This window comes from Caenorhabditis elegans, chromosome II (genome assembly GCF_000002985.6).
Source record: "Caenorhabditis elegans chromosome II".
NCBI classification, from domain to species: Eukaryota; Metazoa; Nematoda; class Chromadorea; order Rhabditida; family Rhabditidae; genus Caenorhabditis; species Caenorhabditis elegans.
The window spans coordinates 47,565-68,932 of NC_003280.10; the positions used below are offsets into that span (position 1 = coordinate 47,565).

At 35.2% G+C, this 21,368-nt stretch overlaps 5 protein-coding genes across 9 annotated transcripts; 4 read left to right on the top strand and 1 right to left on the bottom strand.

Moving 5' to 3' along the window:
- Positions 1-15: 15 nt before the first annotated feature.
- On the top strand, positions 16-2,752 carry C23H3.5 (Nucleolus and neural progenitor protein-like N-terminal domain-containing protein). Its single transcript, NM_061246.8, has 4 exons — positions 16-77; positions 423-1,173; positions 1,848-2,002; positions 2,052-2,752. The coding sequence occupies exons 1-4, from the start codon at positions 20-22 to the stop codon at positions 2,297-2,299; spliced, it is 1,212 nt and encodes a 403-aa protein (NP_493647.1). The 5' UTR covers positions 16-19; the 3' UTR covers positions 2,300-2,752.
- A 1,335-nt stretch (positions 2,753-4,087) lies between these two features.
- Positions 4,088-10,006, top strand: sptl-1 (Serine palmitoyltransferase 1; the record flags this gene model as incomplete). Of its 3 annotated transcripts, none has more annotated exons than NM_001392983.1 (5): positions 4,088-4,318; positions 4,374-4,574; positions 4,651-5,051; positions 9,252-9,714; positions 9,774-10,006. In NM_001392983.1, 5 exons carry the CDS (start codon positions 4,095-4,097, stop codon positions 9,859-9,861), a joined length of 1,377 nt encoding a protein of 458 aa, NP_001379707.1. The 3 variants fall into 3 exon arrangements, with proteins under 3 accessions (NP_001379707.1, NP_001021979.1, NP_001300513.1); NM_001026808.4 differs by having other exon boundaries at positions 4,167-4,318; positions 9,774-9,861; NM_001313584.3 differs by lacking the exons at positions 4,088-4,318; positions 4,374-4,574; positions 4,651-5,051 and having other exon boundaries at positions 9,278-9,714; positions 9,774-9,861.
- tre-5 (Trehalase) lies at positions 5,437-7,740 on the bottom strand (the record flags this gene model as incomplete). Its single annotated transcript, NM_061248.6, has 4 exons — positions 5,437-5,782; positions 5,830-7,138; positions 7,192-7,505; positions 7,591-7,740. The coding sequence occupies 4 exons, from the start codon at positions 7,738-7,740 to the stop codon at positions 5,531-5,533; spliced, it is 2,025 nt and encodes a 674-aa protein (NP_493649.2). The 3' UTR covers positions 5,437-5,530.
- Positions 10,007-10,105: 99 nt separating the features above from the next.
- Positions 10,106-12,476, top strand: ascc-1 (K Homology domain-containing protein). Of its 2 annotated transcripts, NM_001129119.3 has the most exons (8): positions 10,106-10,282; positions 10,743-10,878; positions 10,929-11,053; positions 11,099-11,181; positions 11,610-11,711; positions 11,766-11,899; positions 11,959-12,301; positions 12,342-12,476. In NM_001129119.3, exons 1-8 carry the CDS (start codon positions 10,108-10,110, stop codon positions 12,423-12,425), a joined length of 1,182 nt encoding a protein of 393 aa, NP_001122591.1. In that variant the 5' UTR covers positions 10,106-10,107; the 3' UTR covers positions 12,426-12,476. The 2 variants fall into 2 exon arrangements, 1 of the variants encoding a protein (NP_001122591.1); NR_132568.1 differs by having other exon boundaries at positions 10,108-10,282; positions 11,959-12,425.
- A 1,272-nt stretch (positions 12,477-13,748) lies between these two features.
- On the top strand, positions 13,749-16,740 carry C23H3.2 (DUF3810 domain-containing protein; the record flags this gene model as incomplete). Of its 2 annotated transcripts, NM_061250.8 has the most annotated exons (8): positions 13,749-13,821; positions 13,964-14,025; positions 14,069-14,121; positions 15,514-15,598; positions 15,643-15,839; positions 15,887-16,009; positions 16,057-16,448; positions 16,512-16,740. In NM_061250.8, the coding sequence occupies exons 1-8, from the start codon at positions 13,751-13,753 to the stop codon at positions 16,576-16,578; spliced, it is 1,050 nt and encodes a 349-aa protein (NP_493651.1). In that variant the 5' UTR covers positions 13,749-13,750. The 2 variants fall into 2 exon arrangements, with proteins under 2 accessions (NP_493651.1, NP_872017.2); NM_182217.6 differs by lacking the exons at positions 13,749-13,821; positions 13,964-14,025; positions 14,069-14,121 and adding an exon at positions 15,407-15,434 and having other exon boundaries at positions 16,512-16,578.
- Between the last annotated feature and the right edge of the window lie 4,628 nt (positions 16,741-21,368).

Consider the following 21,368-nt stretch of genomic DNA (forward strand, 5'->3'; position numbering starts at 1 on the left):
TTACCTTTGTTACAGGCATATGTTTTCTAACGAAGACCCAGGACAGGAAGGAGCAGAAAATGATGATGTATTCATTGGTATGCATAGTTTAATAAAAATAATTGAAATTTCTAAATGTAGATCTAAAATATAATTTCTAGAATCAAGATTTTTACTTTTTTGAGAAAAATATTGAATTAAACAAATAAAAATCGAATTTCGAAATTTTAAAAAATCACAAGAAAGTCTTATTGTTTGGCACGGGTTCCGAAGAAAAATTAAAAATTATTTGATTTTGCCTATTTTTTCGTTTTTTCTCGGTGTTTTTCAAGAGAGAATATCAAATTTAAAAAAAAACTATATTTTCAATTAGGTATTTAATTTTCGACCTTTAACCGTAATTTCCTCTAATTACCAGGATATTTCAAACATCTTGATTTCAGAAATGCTGGATGAATTTTCAAATGATGTACCTGGTAGTTTTTTTGAACGTGAGCCCACAAAGGATACAACGACCGCTCGAACAATGCACTTTTTGTTGAAAAGCATTGTTGGCCAACTCAAAAATCCGATAAACACCGAAGCAGAAGCTATTGCTCAGTGGCTCATCTACAAACAAACTGGTCCGCATCGTCATCAGAAGTTTTTTGGACATTTTCGTCAAATGAGCAGACTCGTCAAGAAATACAATGAAATGTCATTAATCAAAAGATTGAATCCACAGTTGAGAAAAGCTGAAAATTGTGGTGGTGACGACGTGTATAAGCTGGAAATAAAAGCTGTTCGATATATGGGATGTGCCTATGTCAAACGAGTCTATCTGCTTGAACGAATTCGTGAATCGTGTGTAAAGTGTGCTGACGGAGCTATTGGATTACTAGAAATTGACCATTGGATCAATTTATCGCTTGTTATTGTGGCTCTTTGCTCACAAATTCATTCAGAAGTTGTCGCTCAAGTGCTTGAAATGGAAAAAGTGTATAAAATAGCAGCCGGTGTGATGATGACAGCCGATTTGAAATTTCCGAAAGAACTTAATGATCTAGAAGTTGTACGGAAGATTAGGCACGAGTCAAGAATCTTCGATGAAAGGAGAATGGAAACTTCAAATCTAACAGCAATCAGCCGTCTTTTGAAGTATAATGCTGAAACAATGAAGCAAGCTCAAACGGAGAATGATTTGAGAATGAAAACGTAGGTTGGCAAAAATTGATTTTTTCAACAAAAAAATTAAAACACAAAATGGCCGGAAATTATTAAAAATTAGAAAAAAAAATTGATCAGAAAAATAATTCTATCTATAAATATATGAAAATAGGTTGATTTCAATGAGAAAATGATTTTTTCTGAATAAATTCAAATTCTGCTAAAATTTTATAAAGAAAGTTGAATTCCCTCCAAAATTTTTCTGAAAAAGTTTGAATTCCCGCACACATTTTTCCAAAGAAATTTGAATTCCCGTCAAAGTGTTCTCGAAAAATATGAAATTTTGCCAAATTGTTCACCACAGTATTATTATAGACCCTGCCAAATTCCCCACTTACCCTAAAGCAATATCTTTTCAAAAGACGAAAAGTCAATTTTTCAAAAGCTACAGTAATCCTACCGTACTCCTACTCCTACTACTACTCCTACTCCTACGTACGTACTCCTAAAAAACCCCTAAATTACAATTACAGTACCCCGACCATATTCCCCTTACTAGCCCAAGCCAATTATCCTTCAAAAGACGAACATTTATTTTTTAACGAAACTACAGTAATCCTACCGTACACCTCCAGTTTTCTCGAAATCTAAAAATTTAATCGTTGCTCGCCAAAAACCCGAGCCACAGGGCATTGAAGAACTTATTTAAAAAAATATTACAGATCAGAAGTTCTAACTGATATTCTTGCCGCTGATTTGAGTTCTCCAATTTCTACGCAGCTTCAGAAGAAAAAGACGAACAATTCCGTGCAAATGGACATGTCAGATTTGGGAATCTCAATTTCACGAGAAGATATGAGCTTCTTGAATACGACAGGTTTTTGTCTCTAATATGCTTCTAAGTAACTAGAATTATCCAATTTTAGGTCAATCCTGTTCATCAATACCTGAAATTGAAAGCGACGAAGATGCTATATTGTTTTCCCCGAATTTGTTTGCTTCAAAATCCATAAAAATTAAAAATAAGTTGAAAAGAATGAATCCGGTTGCCGAATCTTCTACTAAAATAACGAAGACGACTAGTTTTTTATCAGCGACAATGGATATTCTAAATAGCTCACAAGATGCTGCTGGACTACCTAGGAAGAAAAAGAAGAAGATGAATAAAAAGTGAAAGGAGCGATTTATTGTTCTGCATTTACAGTAGCCCATTTGGATACAGTAACCCAAATAGGAATTTTGTCTCCTTACGCACTTATTTTTTTGAAATACTGTATTTCTTAAAGGTACATCACATTTTGGCGCGGCCTTGATTATCGTATCTTGTTTGCAATAGCGAATATTTCCGCAAAAAGTCTTAATTATACTGTTATTGTTATTTGCTGATTCTTCATTTATGAATTTGTTGTTAAAATATATATACATTTTTAAGTTTCAGTTGCTCTTTTTAGACGGTTTCCCTGGACCGTCGAACATTCTATTTTTTTTCTGGCCGTTTCTTTGAAACTCTGATTTTTATCTTTTCCCGTCTCTGTCTGCTCCCGCTAACTGATAGCATTAAATAGTTTTTTTCCGGGAAAATTTCAGCTGTGGCAATGACTCCAATAAAGTTCCGTTTCGTAGGAAATTTGAAGTACGAAAACTTTAGAAACTGAATTGTTTCATTTCGAAATTCGAAAATTTCAGGAAAAGAAGTGCTTACTCACCTGCCTGCAGACAGGAAAAAGTTAGATTTTCAAAAGAAAGATAAATTAAATTTTTTTGCAAAATTTTAGGAAAATAATTTTAATAACGCAAAAAATCAGGGGTGGGCGGCGATTGTCGTTCAGAAAATTTTTTTGTTGACAAATTCGGCAAATTGCCGGTTTCCCGGAAATTTTCAATTCCGGCAATTTGACGATTTGCCGAGAATTTCAATTCCGGCAATTTTCCGATACGCCGGATTTTTTCAATTTCGGCAATTCGCCGAAAATTTTCGATTTCGGCACTTTGCCGTTTTGCCGAGATTTCAATTTCGGCAATTTTCCGATATGCCGGATGTTTTCAATTTCGGCTATTTGCCGATATGCCAGAAATTTCAATTCCGGCAAATTGACGATTTGCCGAGAATTTCAATTCCGCCAATTTGCCGATTTGCCGGAAATTTTCAATTCCGGCCTTTCGCCGATTTGTCGGAAAATATCAATTCCGGCAATTTGCCGATTTGCCGGAAGTTTTCATTCCGGCAGTTTGCCTTTAATTGTTTTTGAACACAAATTCCATGTAATGACACATAAAGGTGCCATCATTTTCAACTAGAAACCAATAAGAATCGATAAGAAAAGGAGAAAAAGGACAGAAGAGAAAAGAAAGATATCGAGAAATATGGGGTGATGGACAGACACAAGGTGCACAAAACACTCAACACTACTCACTTTTCTCGGTTCATTTCTCCTATTTTGTAAATTGTATGTTATGACTCTATTTGAAACTAATTTAAAGGTTATTTAAAGGTTACGCTCTGTTATTTAAATTCTTCTTGTAATTCTAACATTATTGCAAAAACCTAATAATTGACCGGAAAACTGATAGAATACAACTTGTATTTTTAAAGCTATTACATTTAAATATCAAACGACAATACGTTCATTGAAAGCCTACATGAAATAGTTTGCATAACTGAAGAGACGCAGGTGGTGTTGACCTAGCAACCTGTTCTTATTCGTTCTTTCTTTTGTGTGTTGCACATGAGCATGAGCTCCGACCTCTTTTTACAATTTTGTATACCTCACGTGGTGTAGGAATGCCCCATTTCGGTTTGACCTCCAAGACTTGTGGGATTTTAGACACTTAGACTTCTCAACTGATTTTGTGCGGTTAAGAGTGTGCTGACGTCGCATTTTTCTGGAGAAAAAATTCCCGCATTTTTTTGTAGATCAAACCGCGATGGGACAGCACCCCGTGTTACCTATATTACTTTCAGACTAAACATGGGATTTCTACCAGATTCGTGGCATTTCTACATTGAAACTTTGCTCGTTGCACTTCTTGCCTATGTTGTCATGCGGAACAGATCCAAACGTCAACAAGAAAAACTTTCAAAGAAACTAACTGAAAGGCAGAAAGATGAATTAATTGCTGATTGGACTCCGGAACCATTGGTTCCTGAAACACCACAAGACCATCCTGTACTGAATCCAAAATATGCTGATGGGTGAGTTTTACTCGTTTTTAGGCTTTTTTCACATATTCATTCCCCCAAATTGCAGAAAAATGACAAAGGATGTTTCGATCGATGGCGAAAAGTATCTCAACATGGCATCAACAAATTTCCTCAGCTTTATCGGAGTCAAACGGATTGAAGACCGTGCGAAACAGACGATTTTCAAGTACGGCGTAGGATCGTGCGGGCCACGTGGATTCTACGGAACTGTTGATGTTCATTTGGACCTTGAAAAAGAATTGGCAAAGTGAGGCAACTTACTATAGTTATAAAGAGACAACTTACTATAGTTACAAATTTTAATTTAAAGATTTATTTTCCAGATTTATGGGATGTGAGGAGGCTGTTCTGTACAGCTATGGGTTTGCTACAGTATCTTCAGCAATTCCCGCATACGCTAAAAAGGGAGATGTCATCTTTGTTGACGAAGGTGTTAACTTTGCAATCCAAAAAGGTCTTCAAGCATCACGAAGTCGTGTTGAATATTTCAAGCATAACGACATGGAGCACTTGGAGAGGTTATTACTGGAACAAGAACAAAGAGACAAGAAAGACCCGAAAAAGGCCAAGTCTGTACGGCGATTCATTGTTGTTGAAGGCCTCTATGTAAATTATGCGGATCTTTGCCCACTTCCCAAGATTATCGAGTTCAAATGGCGATTCAAAGTTCGTGTTTTCATTGACGAAAGCTGGTCATTTGGAGTCATTGGAAAAACCGGAAGAGGTAAGCTTAATGAAAAAAATTTCAAAAATTTCGTATGGTGGTTAACTATTTTGAAGAAAAACATTCAGAAGTTTTTTTTGGAATTTTTTAAAATAAAAAAAAACGTTCTTTTTTTAGTTTGAAATTTTTTGAATCCGTGGCAAAATTTCAGATTTTTTCGAAAATTAAAAAAAAATTTCAAAAAAAATCTGAATGTTAGCCGGCCCCTAAACATCCGGGAAATCATCAAAATCTGCAAAAAATTCACATTTAGAGCCATTTTACGGACCTCAAAGTTGTGAAAAAATGCATTGAAACATTTTCAGAGCCACTTTTTTCCAATTCAGTGCTCCTCTGCCGCTAAGTTTAGCATGAAAAATACCACAGACCAATACAAACACAAAAATAGGATAGGAAAGCTTTATATATAGAGAAAAGTAATACCCCGTTTGCAAAAATTAAATGTACAATTGAAATAATTCCTATAAAAACAATCGAATCTATAAAATATATAATACAAACACCGTAATAAGTGTGAGAATGTTACTGTACCCGAAAGTAGAGGATGATGATGATGTCGTGATGGTAGTGGTGATATCAATTGGTAGAGATGTCGACGAATCTGGTGACGATTTCATAGACGTCGTTTGTGATCCGACCAATGATTCTAATATCGGCCCGTTATACTGTAGTCGATCGGAATATGTGAAAATTAAATCCAGTGCTGCACCATTGGTCCAACCGAATCCGGCCTGAAATGATCATTTTTTAGGTTTCGTAGTTCCTCTACCTTACTAACCTGAACTTCGTATTCTCCACCAGTCGCCAACTTTCCCAGTGGCTCCTTTACATTATATTTCTCCCACATTTCATCGGAAACATTGAATGTTTGCATATTAGTCTCCAGCCATTTCTCAGCAAGAGTAAACGCCTTTTGTTGTAGAATTGGATTGTTAGACTTGCGAAGTCCTTCAATGATCATATGATTCATTGGACTCCAACCATTTGGGAAATCCCATTGCTGGTTCGTCTCCTCGTTCATACTTGTTGGAATTCCGCCGGGTATTGAGAACGCCCCAGAATTCTGCATTTCATTGTACACATCCACTGCAATCTGAGAGTTCAGTGGGTCGTAGCACTGCGAGAATAGAGGTACAGCATTGGATGCGAAGAAGTCAGTATTGTGGGTGAGTGTCCGAAGATTATAGTCGTACCATCCTTTTCGAGCCGGTACGTAGAATACCTTTGTGAATGCTTCACGGAAGTTTGTAAAACGAGATGACCACTCCAAATGTTTCAAGGGGTTTCCGGTAAGTTTATAGAACAATTGCATAATGTTCATGTTGTAGCAAAGAAAGGCATTCAAATCCACTGGTACTATATTAGTTGTCTCAATAGTTGAAATATCTTTATGATTTTTAAACCATCTACTCGAAAAGTCCCATCCGCTTTCTGCCGCACTTCCCAAGTCTTTGAAAAACTGCTTCTTCCTATCCTTTGTTGTAAAATGTTCTGCACTCAGTACATCCTCTCTGAAACTTTCAGGTCTTGGAGTTTCAGCCTCTGTTCTGTACTGGAACATGTGAAGTGTTTCATTCAAGTCCGGATGCTCATAGGTCACATTAACAGTTCTTCTTTCACTCCAAAATGTGTACTCTTTTTCGATAACTGGTATCAAATCTGCTACTAGTTGAATGTCCTGAGTTGCCAAGTAATACTCGTATACCATTGGTGCGAAAAACGGTGGCTGAGATCTTCGAAGGTAATAAACTCGGCCTCCGTTCGGCACAAAACCATACGTTTCAATTATATGTGCGAAGTTCAATATCATCATTCTTGCAGTTGAATACAGTTCAGACGCGATTAACCCTTTGAGTATCCAATATGCATCCCAATAGTAGAATTCACGGAACCTTCCTCCAGGAAGGATGAACTGATATGGCACATAAATGAGAGAGAAACGAGATGGATCATTTTTCACTTCTGGCTTTATCTGGCGGCAAAGTTGAATCCAAATGAAATGAAGTCGTTGAGCAAAGGCCTGATAGCTAGCATCTTTGATATTAGCCAATTGTTCTGTAATGGGCCTCCAGTCAGGAAGATCGCAACTGAAAACACACGCTTGGATATTACAACTTCGAAATTAATTATGTCAACTTACACATCTAACTCGTTGCCTTCTTTATCGAAAAATTCATCAACAAATTCGGCAACATCTTTCTTGGTTATCTTCTCAATAGAAACAGGGAAACGTTTTTCAAAATGCTCCATAATAGACTTTCCAGTTTGATTTTCTTTCATTGGCTGATCCACAAAAGTCTTGGAATCCGGATACAATTGGACGGCCATGACAGTCTGTAGAAGTTTACCACTACAGTAGATCATCCATTGTCCAGGCGCTGTTTCATTATCACATGGTAGAACACTTCCATTAAAATAGTCGGATCCAATCAACTGAGCGACTTCCTTATCGGTCTGGAAAACCGATATCGATCTTGAGACTGTCTTAAAGCTTCATTAGGAATGAAACATAATTTTTAATTGATTCTAGAACACTCACCAATTGCGTTAGCTCGGTATGTACTCGATTGTCATGCTCTGGTGTTCCAAAATCGGCATTATCGTCTATGATATTCGGCCCTCTTGGATCTTTTTGTGGTCTTGCAGAAACGTAAACTATTAATAGGATAGCTAAGAGAGTCTCTCTCATCTGCAAAATTTAAAGGTTACTCTATACAATAGTTCGAAGAATAAAAGTGATAATTGCTATCGGAAATGGAAGTGTTAGTCGAATACTCCGAGTTTTCAATATAAATATGTTGTTGTTATTCGTTATTCTCGTTAGATCAACGGAAAAAAAATAATCTAGGAGACTCAAATGACATGTTACAATCAGAATATCTTCGTCTTAAATTCCACGGGAAATTCCCACGTGACGATGGCCTTGAAGAACAGTCACGTGGCAAAGAACATGGTGAGAAATTAGTTAAATGAGGAACTATCTTAAATACCTGATGTGTTCGATGGGCGTGTACTGTAGAAAATGATCTATGGGTAGAATTAGTTAACTTTTTTTAAAAGAATGGTACCCTCAAAAATACAAAGTATACTTGATCAAAGTTTTTAGAAGGTCTAATTTCATCTACCTTGTTTTCAATTTCTACATTCAAAAATATAAAATAAATACAGACGAAAAATTGAATGATGCCATACACTTTCGTGGTAACCTGATGAAAAATCATCTGTGGTGACGTTGTATCACGTTTGACTGAATGGAGGATCTAGGTGATAAGGTCACGTTTAAAAAAATGAGTGATATATAAAGGTAGAGTAGGTTTTTAATTTTAAATACATCAAATAGACTGAAATGGTCGAAATCGCCACGCTCACTTTTGAGAGGGTGTGAGAAATGTGTCCATAATTATAATTCAAAACGTTTTACTTAACTAAATCAGTTATTTGTTAATTGAATAATTAGAGGATTACTGAAATCTATAGAAAATGGTACATGCATGCATGTTATTAATTTTATCTCAATATGCAATATATTTTAACAGCTGGTTTCTATCACCGAAAATCGAAAGTAGCCTCCCACTGATAAAATAATCTTAGATCTCATAGATGTCTAATATGTATTGTAATCTCAAAAGTCTCTGCAAAAAAGGTATTGAAAATATTGCGGCAAAATAGGTGCGAGAATTGGAAAACAGGAACCCCACCAATGCTTCTTGAAATAGTGATTTTTACACAAAAACGTGTTTCACCATGATCAGTAAATGTACTTTTTTACTTCAAAAAAACTTTACATCGAAACGAACATTGCTACAATAATAGACAAGTTAAAACTTATAAATAACTAAATATAACATTTCCAATGAAATAGTCTAAACTGGTTTCGCAGTGATCTGGTCCAAACCACCTTTGATCATGAAAACCTACATGTTTTTTCGTGTACTGTGCAAAAATGAAATGACACATCATCATCATCGGGATAATGCAACTAGAACAAATGGATTAAAGGAACCAATGTCTTGTTGCATAGTATGAAATATATGAAAATTGATCAAGGTTTAGAAAAATTATACTACAATACATAATTGTTATAATGTCTCATTAAGAAATTCGATAGTTTTGGCTCACTTCGGGTCTAAAAAAGCATTGTCTCAGATTTCGGTAGTCCATCTTAACATACTTTCATGAAACTTCAAATAAATATTTTAGGAGTCACCGAGCACTTCAACGTTCCGATGGAGGACGTTGATATGGTAATGGCCTCACTCGAAAACGCATTGGCGTCAACTGGAGGATTCTGTGTTGGAAGATCATATGTAGTTGGGCATCAGCGGCTTTCAGGACTCGGATATTGCTTTTCTGCTTCTCTTCCACCTCTTCTTGCAACGGCCGCGTCTGAAGCTATTTCTATCATTGATGAAGAACCAAGTAGAGTTCAAAAAGTTACTGAAATGGCTATAAATGGTCAGAAAAAGCTACAAGATGCGCTGAGTGGATCGAAATTTTCATTGCAAGGATGTCCAGAAAGTCCAATGAAGCATATCTATTACAATGGGGAAGATGAAGAAAAGCAATTGGATACATTTGTGGAGACAGTCTTCACAAAAAATCATCTCCTACTGACCAGAGCTCGATACCTCGACAAGGACGAATTGTTCAAAATTCGGCCAAGGTAAAAACGTTTAAAATATTTATAAACCTGCATAATATTTGATCTAACAATTTTTTCAGCATTCGAGTAATGTTCCAACACGACTTAACTGAAGAGGAGATTCAAAGAGCTGTCGATGCTATCCGAGTTGTTGCTCATAAATTCTAACTACTTACATTGTAAATTTAATGTGATATATATATACAGATATCTCGTGCCAAATTTTTCTGTTTTAATTGTTTCAAACTTCTTTTAGTCAGAATTTTAGACCAAAGTTTTATTGTTATCATTATTAAAATTATATTAAATTTGCTTTGATTTTTCAATTTAGATGGATCTAGTACAATGGCTTTCAGAATTCCTTTATTATTTGTTTTAGTATAATTTCGATTCTCTATCAGAGAATTTTCGCAGATGGCCGCTACATTCCCACTGTCAGCTGGAACGTATTCGATCAATGGAAGAAAGTACCGAAAAACGGCTTATAACCTGAAGGCTGACACGTCATTTGATCTGAATACGGATACGACATTTGCAGATACTCCGGATATCTACGAAGATGAAGCATCAGCTGATTGTTTTGCTCCACGTTCGTTTTTAGAATACAATTTTCGAAAACTCACGTGGTGTCAAAATGTCCCATGTCGGTTTGATCTACAAGATATGTGGGAATTTTCTCTTAAAAAATTGTGACGTCAGCACACTCTTAACCATGCAAAAACAGTTGAGAGGTCTGTGTCTAAATCCCCGCGATTCTCGTAGATCAAACCGACTTTTAAATCTAATTGGAAACCGCTAGCGTGCACGTTGTGTGAGACTGTCCCATTTCGATTTGATCTACTTAGATCTACGAAAATTGTGGGAATTCAGACGCAGACTTTTCAACTGATTTCGCATGGTTAAGAACGACTGACGTCACATTTTTTGGGTGAAAAATGCCCGCATTTGTAAGATCAAACCGTCATGGGGCAGCCTGACACCATATAAGTCTGTAAAAATCGTTTGAATGTGAATTTCCCGCGATTTTTTGTAGATCATAGCATTTTCAGCTGGTCTCCCTGAATTGCGGAAAAGGGCAGCAAAAGCTAAGATAGTTGCAAAAGCTGTGGAAACAAGTTCTAAGGAACCGGAGCCAACTGAAGATGATCGTATCAAAGTGATTGGTGGCAAGAAATGGATTTCTAGGTAAATTACACGGTCTTTTCCTGAAGAAGCCTAAAACAAATTTGTTGCAGCATTAATGTGGCGCCCTGTTTTATTGGAAAATTGATTGGAACAAACCGTCGAACTCTGAATTCACTAGAAAACGAGACTCAATGTCGAGTGAAGACGCCGAGGAGAAATGAAAATATCGCTTGTGGTAATAACCTATCGGAAATAAATTTAAACATTTGATAATTTCCAGAAATATCTTCAATTGTGAGCTTAGAATGTGTTCAGAGGTGTTTGGATCGATTGGAAATTTTTATTGACGACTCGAGAAAGACGGTACGTTTCTAGGAAGAAGAAGTTTCAGTTGATTAAGTCAAATCCTACTTTTCTCAAAATGTTTTCTTCCTAACTTATTTTTTACCAGTCGTTCGCTCTTTTCTAGAAAATTCTAGAAGTTTCCAGATTTTCTCAGAAGTTCCAAAATGTTTTGGAAGTCCGCCAAAAACAATGTTTGTCAACTTTTTTCTCAAAAATTTTATTTTTCCGCCAAAGGTCTCCCAACGAAAAAAGGCGTTTCTTATTAGGCTCCGCCTACAAAAAAGGCGGAGCTTTATGACTCCTCCCATGAAGTAAAGGGTCATTCGAAGATCTGCTCTTTTTCTGATATAGTCCGCCTATTGATGACGTAATCAACAGACGTACATTGTTTTTTAATATATATGAAGAATGATTGCAATTTTCCATTTATCTAGTACTTCCTCCAGGCTCGTGTAAATCACTTCGTAGCTCTGCCCTGCGACCAACATGAGGTTCAAGAGAACTTCAATATTTTCAAGCAAATGGTTATGGAAAGCGATCATTTTGATGTACGTTTGCAACTAAAATAACTCTCATTTATGTACTCTAAATACCTTTTATAGAGCTCGTGTAAAAATTCGCAACTGTTCACAAAACCTACACGTCTTCATTTGACCCTTTCCGTCGCTAGAATTTTTGATGATATGGATCTACAAAAGGCCGTTGGTGCGTTCGAAATTTTAGAGAAGGAAATCAGGTAAAACAAAAATATTTGGACCAAACCGATCTATTTTATATAAAAATCAGAAATTTCAGACAAATAAAGGATTCGAAACCGTTGATCGCAGATATTCAAGGAATCGATATGATGAATGACGATCCATCACAAGTTTTCGTGCTTTATGCGAAAGTGAAGGGAGATAAAGTCCAAGAAGTGGCAAACTATGTGAATCGTCGCCTAATCGAACTTGGAGTAAGCTCTAAAAACGAGCACGATAATGGATCCGACGCCGTGAAGCTACATATGACTCTGATGAATTCAAGATATGTTACTCAATCTGAAAAGTCTGGAAAAAGTAAAGAAGCCGCTTTGTTTGATGCAAAACAAGTATTGGAAGACTTGAAAGACTCGTATTTCGGAACATTTGAGTTGAAAGAGGTAAATTTTGATGTCAAAAAATTTAAACAAAGAATTTAAGATTTGCCTGTGCCCGATGAGCTCGAATTCGCAAACTTCTGACGGAAAATTCTACGACAAGCTTGCAATCATCAAATTGGCTTAATCTATTCTCACAGTCATAATTATTCTTTAAAATCTGATAAATCGTACGTTCAAATTGTTAACACTGTAATACCAAACATAAACACCAAAAATCAACGAAATGTTATTCCAAAGTGGAATTATTCAGCCGATTCCAGTTGGACTGTACTCTATTCGCATCTCTAAATGTTTTCTGTCTCTTTTCCATCATCACAATATCTTTTTATGCTGCTGCTGGTTTCCTGTGACCGGTTGACGCATTCGGACTGTCTCATGTCCCATCCCTTCACAGAACTGCGCGCATCAATCGTTTCGAGGTCAGTTCTCGGTTTTTGGCTTTGTCTTCCTGTTTTCTACCAGATTATCCATCCACTTATTATCTTGTAATGTGTCAATTTCCTAAGCAGTGCTTAAATTTTCCTCATTTTGATTAGAAGATTTTAGCAAAATTCTTCCTAGTTTGTGGCATCATATTCAACTAGACTATACCAGAAGTTTGCCGAAACTTGCCATTCTTTAGGTTACTTGGTCGATCTACCTTAATAGTTGATTTATTTCTGTAAAACGCTAGACACCACAGATAAGAAGGAAAACATGAAAAAATTTGTGTCTAAAGGTTTATAGGCTAGTTAGCATTCTAGACCACAACAAGCAAAAATATAGCAAAAAAGCATTTTCAACTATGCTTGGAAAATGATTTTAAGCCCCTGGTGCAGATTTTGTTCGAATATGCACTAGTTGAACATAGCGGAATATTGTTTAACACTTCAAATAAGTCTTCAGTCAATCTACCCATGTTTTGGTACATTGCCAAAATTTACCAACATTTTTTGGCAAATTTTTAGAGAAATGCATATACATATGTTAGAAACTTTTTAAGTAATTGATAATTGACATATAATTCGTTTTGAAAAAAATCGGTATACTTTCAAAGTTACATAAACATTTATAATTTTCACTTTGAAACTGTAAATTTAAATTTCCCAGTTGCGCAATTTTGCGACTTTTTCTAATTTTATTAGAAATTCAAAAAGTTTCATATTTTTGCCAATTGACCAATATTCAAAGAGAAACTCGGTGAATACTACAATTTGAATACAATTTAAAATGCCTTTTGAAAAGATATTTTTGGTTTTTGACTAGTTACAGATAACATATTTCCTGTCTCTACATTCGATAGTTCTCATATACATACTTTTTTTTGTTTTTGATTATTTATTTAATCATTCATATTTGATAGAAACTCAGATAACTTAATTTTAATATGTAGTACTTTTTCTCTGCATTTCTTTTGCCCATCTGTAATTTCAAATATTGAGAATCATTGAAATTCCAGTCAATTCAGCAATGATCAACTCTACAGTGCTAACAGACAGTCCGAAATCGAATCGATCAAGCCAAGCAGTGATTGACGCCAAGTACACATTGACCTACTTGTAATCACCAAATGCAACCCTGTTTTAGTTATTTTTATTTCAATATACTTCATCTCTGGGTTGTAAGATTTGGTTATTGCATGCAAGAAACCATGAGAAAAACATTTATTAATGACAATTTCAGGTCCGATTCTTCAGAGAAAGGAAGTGAATCACCCAAAAGTCTACGCGATTATCATAGAGGAGGTCAGCAAAATTTACATTTCTAGTAATTTAGTGGTCATTTTAGGTTCTGGAAGTTTGACTGGAGGCGGTGCAATTGTCCTAACAAATAACAAACCGGTATATGTAGTTTCCCTTTTCAAATTTGAAAATTGGTAGTGAAGACAGTAAATGCGGGGTTTGGAATGAGATGGCAAAAAAACAAAAGAACAAATTAAAGTGTAAAGACGATGTAGAGATTGAGAGAAATTTTGAGACGGGTTAAATTGTTGATGTGATAGCAGAGAGAAAACACAAATCGATGGGTTCCCACCCAAAAATTTCATTCACTATTTTTTTTTATTTTTTGTTTCTGCATTTGAAGGTTTATGAACTTATTTTACTTCTGGTTTTTTTTTAATTAATTGATTTTGCGGCACTTTTTGGGAAATCTAAGACATGGTCGAATGTTCGATCCTCTAAGATGCCTGAATATAAATACTTTAAATATAATTAAGCTTTTTCTGTTTTAGCAGTACCCCACATTGTTTTATGTAATTTCATATATAAAACTGGAACAGTTTGTTTCAATAGACAAATTCCAAAAATAGCTGAAAACTAAGTTAGTGTTTGACTCGAATTAAAATGTTTCCTACAGTTTTTGAACATTTGCCATTCTTGCCGTACTCCACCTTTTCATTGAAAATTAATTGAATCCTCGTTAAATTATTTTCGAGAAATATACATATATGGCTTTCAGATTGTCCAAATAGGAAGAGAACTATACGATATTTTTTGGTGAAGTAGGAAAATTTGATTTGAGGAATTAATTGATTTTCAATGAAAAGGTGGAGTACGGCCAGAATGACAAATGTTCAAAAAATGTATGAAACATTTTAATTCGAGTCAAAAACCAACTTAGTTGTAGACTTAGAAAAACCAACTTAGACAAAATAAATTAGTTATGTCAGTATTGAATCGTCAAAATAAATTAGTTATGTCAGTATTGTATTGAAAAAAGGTAACTGCTTACATTTTTACTACATATTATTAGTGAACAAAAATGATAAAAATCGTTTACATTGAAATTCTAGGCTCTTGAAACTTTGAAGCATGCTAAGACGAAAAAACGATGTCTGTTACTCTTTTACCTGCTCACCCTCTTGCTGAAACAGTTGTTAGGCCGCTCATTTTTTGTGTGTTCCTTCTTTCTCTTTTTTTTCCTGCTCCTATTAGTGGTGGGGGCTCCTCCGCACTTATCACTCGATCTCTTTGAATCGTTTCTGCAACTCATCTTTTCGAACACACTTTTCCTCTTGCCTTCCGGTGCCTTTACTTGTATTTACTCAGAGTACTTGGTAGTTGAACACAATATAGGTTACTTCTTGGTGACTTTTCATCATTTCGACTTTTGACGCACTAAAACTATGGCGATCGCGAACAATAGAAGAGTTGTAAGTTTTTTGTCCAAGTTTCATAGACTAAAAAATTCGATAGCATTGAAGTTACATAAATGTTATTTTATACATTCAGGATATGAAGAAGTACAAACAAAAGTTGGATAACAGGCTTGGAATCGTACTGCTCATGTGTCTCATCACAATGTTTGTTATTTTAGGTAAACCTCATTAAACTCGAAAAAGAATACAATTGAATATTCAGGAATTTACGGAACAATGCATTCGTCAGTTCACGATGAACTTACCACATACGTTAACAGAACTCATCAAATAGCCAGTGAACTTAAAAATGCGATGGACGAAAACTATCCAAAAGAGAATCAGACTAACGTGGACAAACATGGAAGAGTCTGGATGACTGTAGAAGAACTCGAGGATTATGCGTATCTTATTGACAAGGTTTTTAATTTAAAAAAAATTGACTTTTAATAAGCTTTTGGTTGCAGACTAATTCAACAGTGTGGAACTTATTCTTCTGGAATTTGATTTTGTCAATTTTCCTCTTCCCAATTGTTCTGGCTATTCACATGGGATGGATTGCTGGCAATGGAGCGAAGTTCGCCTACAGAGTAAGTGTATTTGAATTGAAAAGAATTTTGCTTACAAGACATTTCAGATAGTTCTTCTCATTGGCCTCTTGTTTTGTATTGCTCAATTTTTGTATCTTGTGCACCCAATTTTCTGGGGAGCCGTCCGTTTCCCAGGAATGCTTGACCGATTGTTCCTCGAGGCTTATCCTCGTGATCAATACCAAATTGACAGTATCCAAAAAAGATTCGCTTGTGAGTTCAAACCACACGAAACATTGGTTCAGTTAGACCTGCAACAACCTTGCATCCCAAAAATGAAGAATTCCTTATTGCCGACTTATTCTACACTTTTGCTCATTTTCATCGACCTGTTTCCATTTTTGTTTGGCGCTTTCATCTACGCGTGGAGTGCCTGGATTAAGAATAGCCAAGTCGTCAGAACAGCTAGACAGCGGGTTGAGTTGAATAACTCAAGAAGGTGAGTGCTGTTTACACTACCTTAAATGAAACTTAAATCTTCTAAAAAAACGATCAATTACAGAGTGCCATTCCCGACACAAAATATTTATTCACCACCGGAGCGCAACGTTAAGTTGGTGGAAGTTTAAGCCTACACACCCACACACAAAACCACTGTCACAATTTCAGTTTATAATGTCTTTTTGCATACTCTTTATTTCATCTTTATTTTGATTTTCCTTCGTTCAGTGCCTATTTTTCATGATTTACGCGGTAGCATCACTTTCACCAAGCCATAATAAATGTAATTTTCTCAAATGAGACATTTTGTTTTACAGGACGACTAGGAGTCAGCAACAAGACGATGAAACGAGTATTCGAAAATATTAGAACAAAACCCGTTTTTTCGTTTTCCAACAAAGAGCTTTCAAAAATAAACATGAACTCGTTCACTTTATATATTCCTCACTAGTTTTTTTTATAAATCATTCACGAAGACGAAAAATGCATACCTCGACTCATTCGAATATACATCACATGTAGGCGATAGGCAGACAAGCACCTACGCTGGAAGTAGTGCATAAATTACACTGATTAAAAAACCATATTCAAACTAAACCAAAAAAGCCAGTTTGCCACTATGCCAAATTTGTCGGCAAAAAATTTCTGAACGGCAAACCTGGTTGGAATACAAATTATTTTACATGACTAGAGTATCGTATACATTTTTTGGTCGACCTACTAATATATGAATGGGAAACTCCACCACTCCTTACCTTCTAACTAAATCTTCAGTCATGCGTGTGATCAAAAAAACGTTTAATTAATTTAAATCAATGAGATTATTTATCTGATTCGTTTTTTGCTTTTGCTGTGATCAGTCTTTTTTCCGAACACATTCCTATTCTTTTTCCATTATTACTGTCATTTCTGTCAGATCATTTCATTATACAAAACGGAACCCTTCCCAATCGTTTTCGATACTGTCTTTTGTGTCTTTTGAGAATCGGGCGGAGGACGCCCAGTTTCATGCGCGATCATAGTGGAAAAGTGGAAAAGAATTGAGGATTGTATAGTTCTCAGCACTCACTTTGTTGATAGTTTGAAAGTTCGAAAAGTATATAAAATTTTGTGGTCTGTGCATCTGTTTATACACAATTTAAGTACTCTTAGTTTTCATGTAGTGGTAGAAAATTTATGGAGTTTTCCGGAAGAAAGTGTCTTGGTATTTTCATTAAAAAACTTTGGCCTAGAAATTCAGTTTTTTTTTCATAATGTCCGGAAGATGAACCTTTTAAAATTTATACTGCTTTGAGCATCTTGTCCGCCTTACCTAACTGTCCTGTTAACAAACTTTCGTTCCTATTTATTCTGCTTGTTTCTATTTATTATTCTTGTTTCTATCCCTCTTATTCAGTGTATTGTATTTATGATCTATTGTATGTGTACATTTTTCTTTTTTTGTTCAACTTTTTCCACGTCTCCTCGCGAGCGTAAATAAATTAAATTAAATTAAATTAAATTGTAGATTACACATGGAGTGAACGAGCACATATTCGTATTGTTAATTTTCTTTCTTTCTATGAAAACTCCATTGAATGCTATCTTTTCAATCGCGCGCGCACTTTTCTCCAATCATTCAATCATTATTTGTCGTTTGCCGTTTCATTATTTTTTTTTTCGCTGAAGAAGCTCGCATTCATTATCACTGGAGTAATATGCTCTTATCACTTGTATTGAAAAAATTTAAACTTTTTTCAAAATTTTATCAAAACGTCAATTTTTAATATTTTTGTCAATTTTCTATAACTTTGACTTGGTTTTTCTTGGTCCATTATGAGTATACTAACAAGGAAAAAAAATCCTACCAACAACTACCAACAGCTTAAATGGCAATCTTATTTTTTAATGTTTTTTTCATTACTTTCGAGAACTGCAGAATTACTTTAAAAGCTGATTTTTTTTTCAACTGTTGATTTTTTAGTTTTACCGGATAAATGAAAGTTATGGGAGCTTTTTGGAAAACTTTGGTCTATTTTTTGTGGTTATTTTCAAATTTAAACTATGCACGATTTGTCTCATTTCTTCATAACTCTCGTTTCTACGTCATTTTTTTTGTTGCTACCTCTACCTCGAGGAAGTTTTCATTCTTCTCGTTCAGCACTCAAATGTTACCATAGTCACCAGCTCTATTCTTATGAGCATTTACAACCTGGCAGCTACCTGCTTCTCTGCTACCACATTCAATTTTCATAGTGGACAAAAAAAAGAAGTAAATACATTTCGGAATGTAATAAAAACGGTTTGGTATCATAAACACTTCTTGTCCCCCTCATCTCCTCTTTTCTCATTAATAAACGGATCAGCTGTGTGTGTCTACCATTCTTTCTCTAAAATCTCTTCAATCCTGTTGATGTTTTCCCCATTTCCTGTTGCCAGCCGCCTTACTTCCCGCGTGCGCGCTCACTCTTCCGCAGCCTTCCCGCACAGTCATACTCTTGTTTTCTCTCGGTCTACACTCTTTCTACGTTATATTGCCCATTGTTTTGCCTGGGTCACCCTTTTCTTTGCCTATATTAGGCAGATATGCCGTGTGATGTCTATATGTCTGCGTCTGACGCTCCCTATCCTCCAAATGCACTGACCAGGGACGTCACTCTCTTCTACCTCATACTGTTTCTTGCCAGCCGCCTAATTGTAGAAGGTTGTTACTACTTTCTGACTTATTTTTTCTTCGTTTTTTCCCTTTAGTGCTACCCTTGTTTCCAAGTTTTTGCATTGCTTTTTATGTGTTCTAAACATGACTTACCTACCGTACTGTGAGATATTGTTGTTTGAAATTTAGTTTCTGACCCATAGCTGCTTGTTATTTCAGTTTTAAGAATGAGTTCTACATTTTCCCACCTATGCGTCAATGAGAAAAACTAAAAGTCACATGTGTGAGATTATTATTCTTCATTTCATCGAACTTTGTTAGAACCCTTGTATTCAGGCTTTTGAAATAGGAATTTTAATATTTCATGTCGTAGAACGCACCCTCTATGAATGTTTGAAGCAAAATTTTAGTCTCACAAATGCCTTTTTTCTTTTCCTCAACCAGTTGCGGGTTTTCCGGTAGTCTTTCTCTTTTGTCTTTCTTTCAAAATGTACACAAAAGTTTCAAGTGTACTTTTTTTTTTGAATCGATCGTCTTCCGAATTTTATTCTCAGCTTTGATTTGTCGGTAACCTTTGGAAACCTAACAAAAGAAGTACTTGAACTTTGAACTAGAAAAAGTCAATCTGAATATTTTTGAGGACTTTTTATAGAAAATTATTGAAACATTTATTTACGTAATTTTTCAAATCAATTTTTGATTTGAAGATTTATTGCAAACTTAGGAACAACATGAGCTGTTTCAAAATTAAATTGTGACAAAAGTCAACTAAAAGCTTCCAGAAAGTTTTTACAACTTTAAAAATTAGTAAGTACCTATTTTAAGGAACTTCTCTTAATTGGCAGGGACTAAATTACTTTCTCTGTAAGCCTCACAATAAAAGCATCATAAATCAAATCACTAAAACTGTGCTTTTTAAGCTTACCATATTTACTCTTTAGAATTCTTTGGCCAATCTTTCGAAATATGTTCAATGAACATTCCAGTTTTCAATCTAGATAAGATATATGTTTATGCAAGAACGCTGAATTTAACAGACACAGAAGAAGCTTTACTCTGCACTCTTTTCAACTGGCAAAAGAAATATTCATGAATCATCAACAAAAAGCATATTTTTCTATTGCACCGTACAAACATTTTTCTTTCATTTCTTTCCCACCCACCATCTACTATCTTTCTTCTGCGTCCAAAATGCTTTGTCATACAACTTTCCGTACTATATTGTGTGTGGTTTGCATTTGTACGTTCCGTTTTTATCATATACACCTATTATCAATGCACTCAAAAATTTAATTACTATACTCAGTGCCTTTCGGAATTTTTTGGGTTGTTGGTTAAATTTTCGTTAGTTTCATTATTTTTTGCGTCAAGAAAATACCGAAAAACGGAATTAAACTGAAAATATTTTTACTGGAAATTTTCCAACCAACAATTTCGATTCTAGTTTTTTCTCTGCATTAGTAAGCAAGCAGTAAAATTTTCGATTTTTGCCCGGTCTACCTAATTGGTAGTTCTTTCTGAGTTCAGTCGGTTTTGTTCCCCCCAAATCGAGAAAACTTCAAAATAGTACAACATATCTGCGTTACTGTCAACGTTTAAATATAATGGATAGTACACCATGGATAGTACACATTTTGCCTGCTGCGAAAATTCTTTCGTCAAGGCAAATATTTAGTGATCGAGTTTCAGGCATGTTCAATGATAAGGCGATTACGCCCAACTATGTGTAATAAGCTGTGCATGAGCATAGTTGAGGACATTTATCTGATTTGTTGAAGTTTGCAATTTCAAATTTATTTGTTTGGTTTTTTAGCGAGTAGAAGTTAATTTTTGGTTGCCAATCCACATTTTTCTCATTTTTTATTTTCAATTTCCTGACTCGTCTCCTTTTTCCAAGTACTCTACTAGAGCCAGAGCCCAGAGAAACAATAGAATATTCAATAAGCTGCAAGAAAATACCTTTTTTTTATTTTTTCCTATGTATTCATTTTTTGTCGATTGCATTTTCAAGGAAGTAACTAAAAATTATTTAGAAAATGACAACAAATTTGTCAAATTCCAATGACTTCACACGGTACTTTAATTATTTTAATAATGTTCTCCTTTTTAGGTTAGGAACTGATTGTTACAATTAAAATTTGCGTGTTCGAATCAAAATACGTAAAAATACGATACAGCTACTCTACACAAGTACCCCCATTCAAACTAAACCTGCAACGAATGGTAAAAAACTGTCAAAAACGCGTTTCCTCGCATCGTTTTCCCTTTTTTTTCACTAGTTTC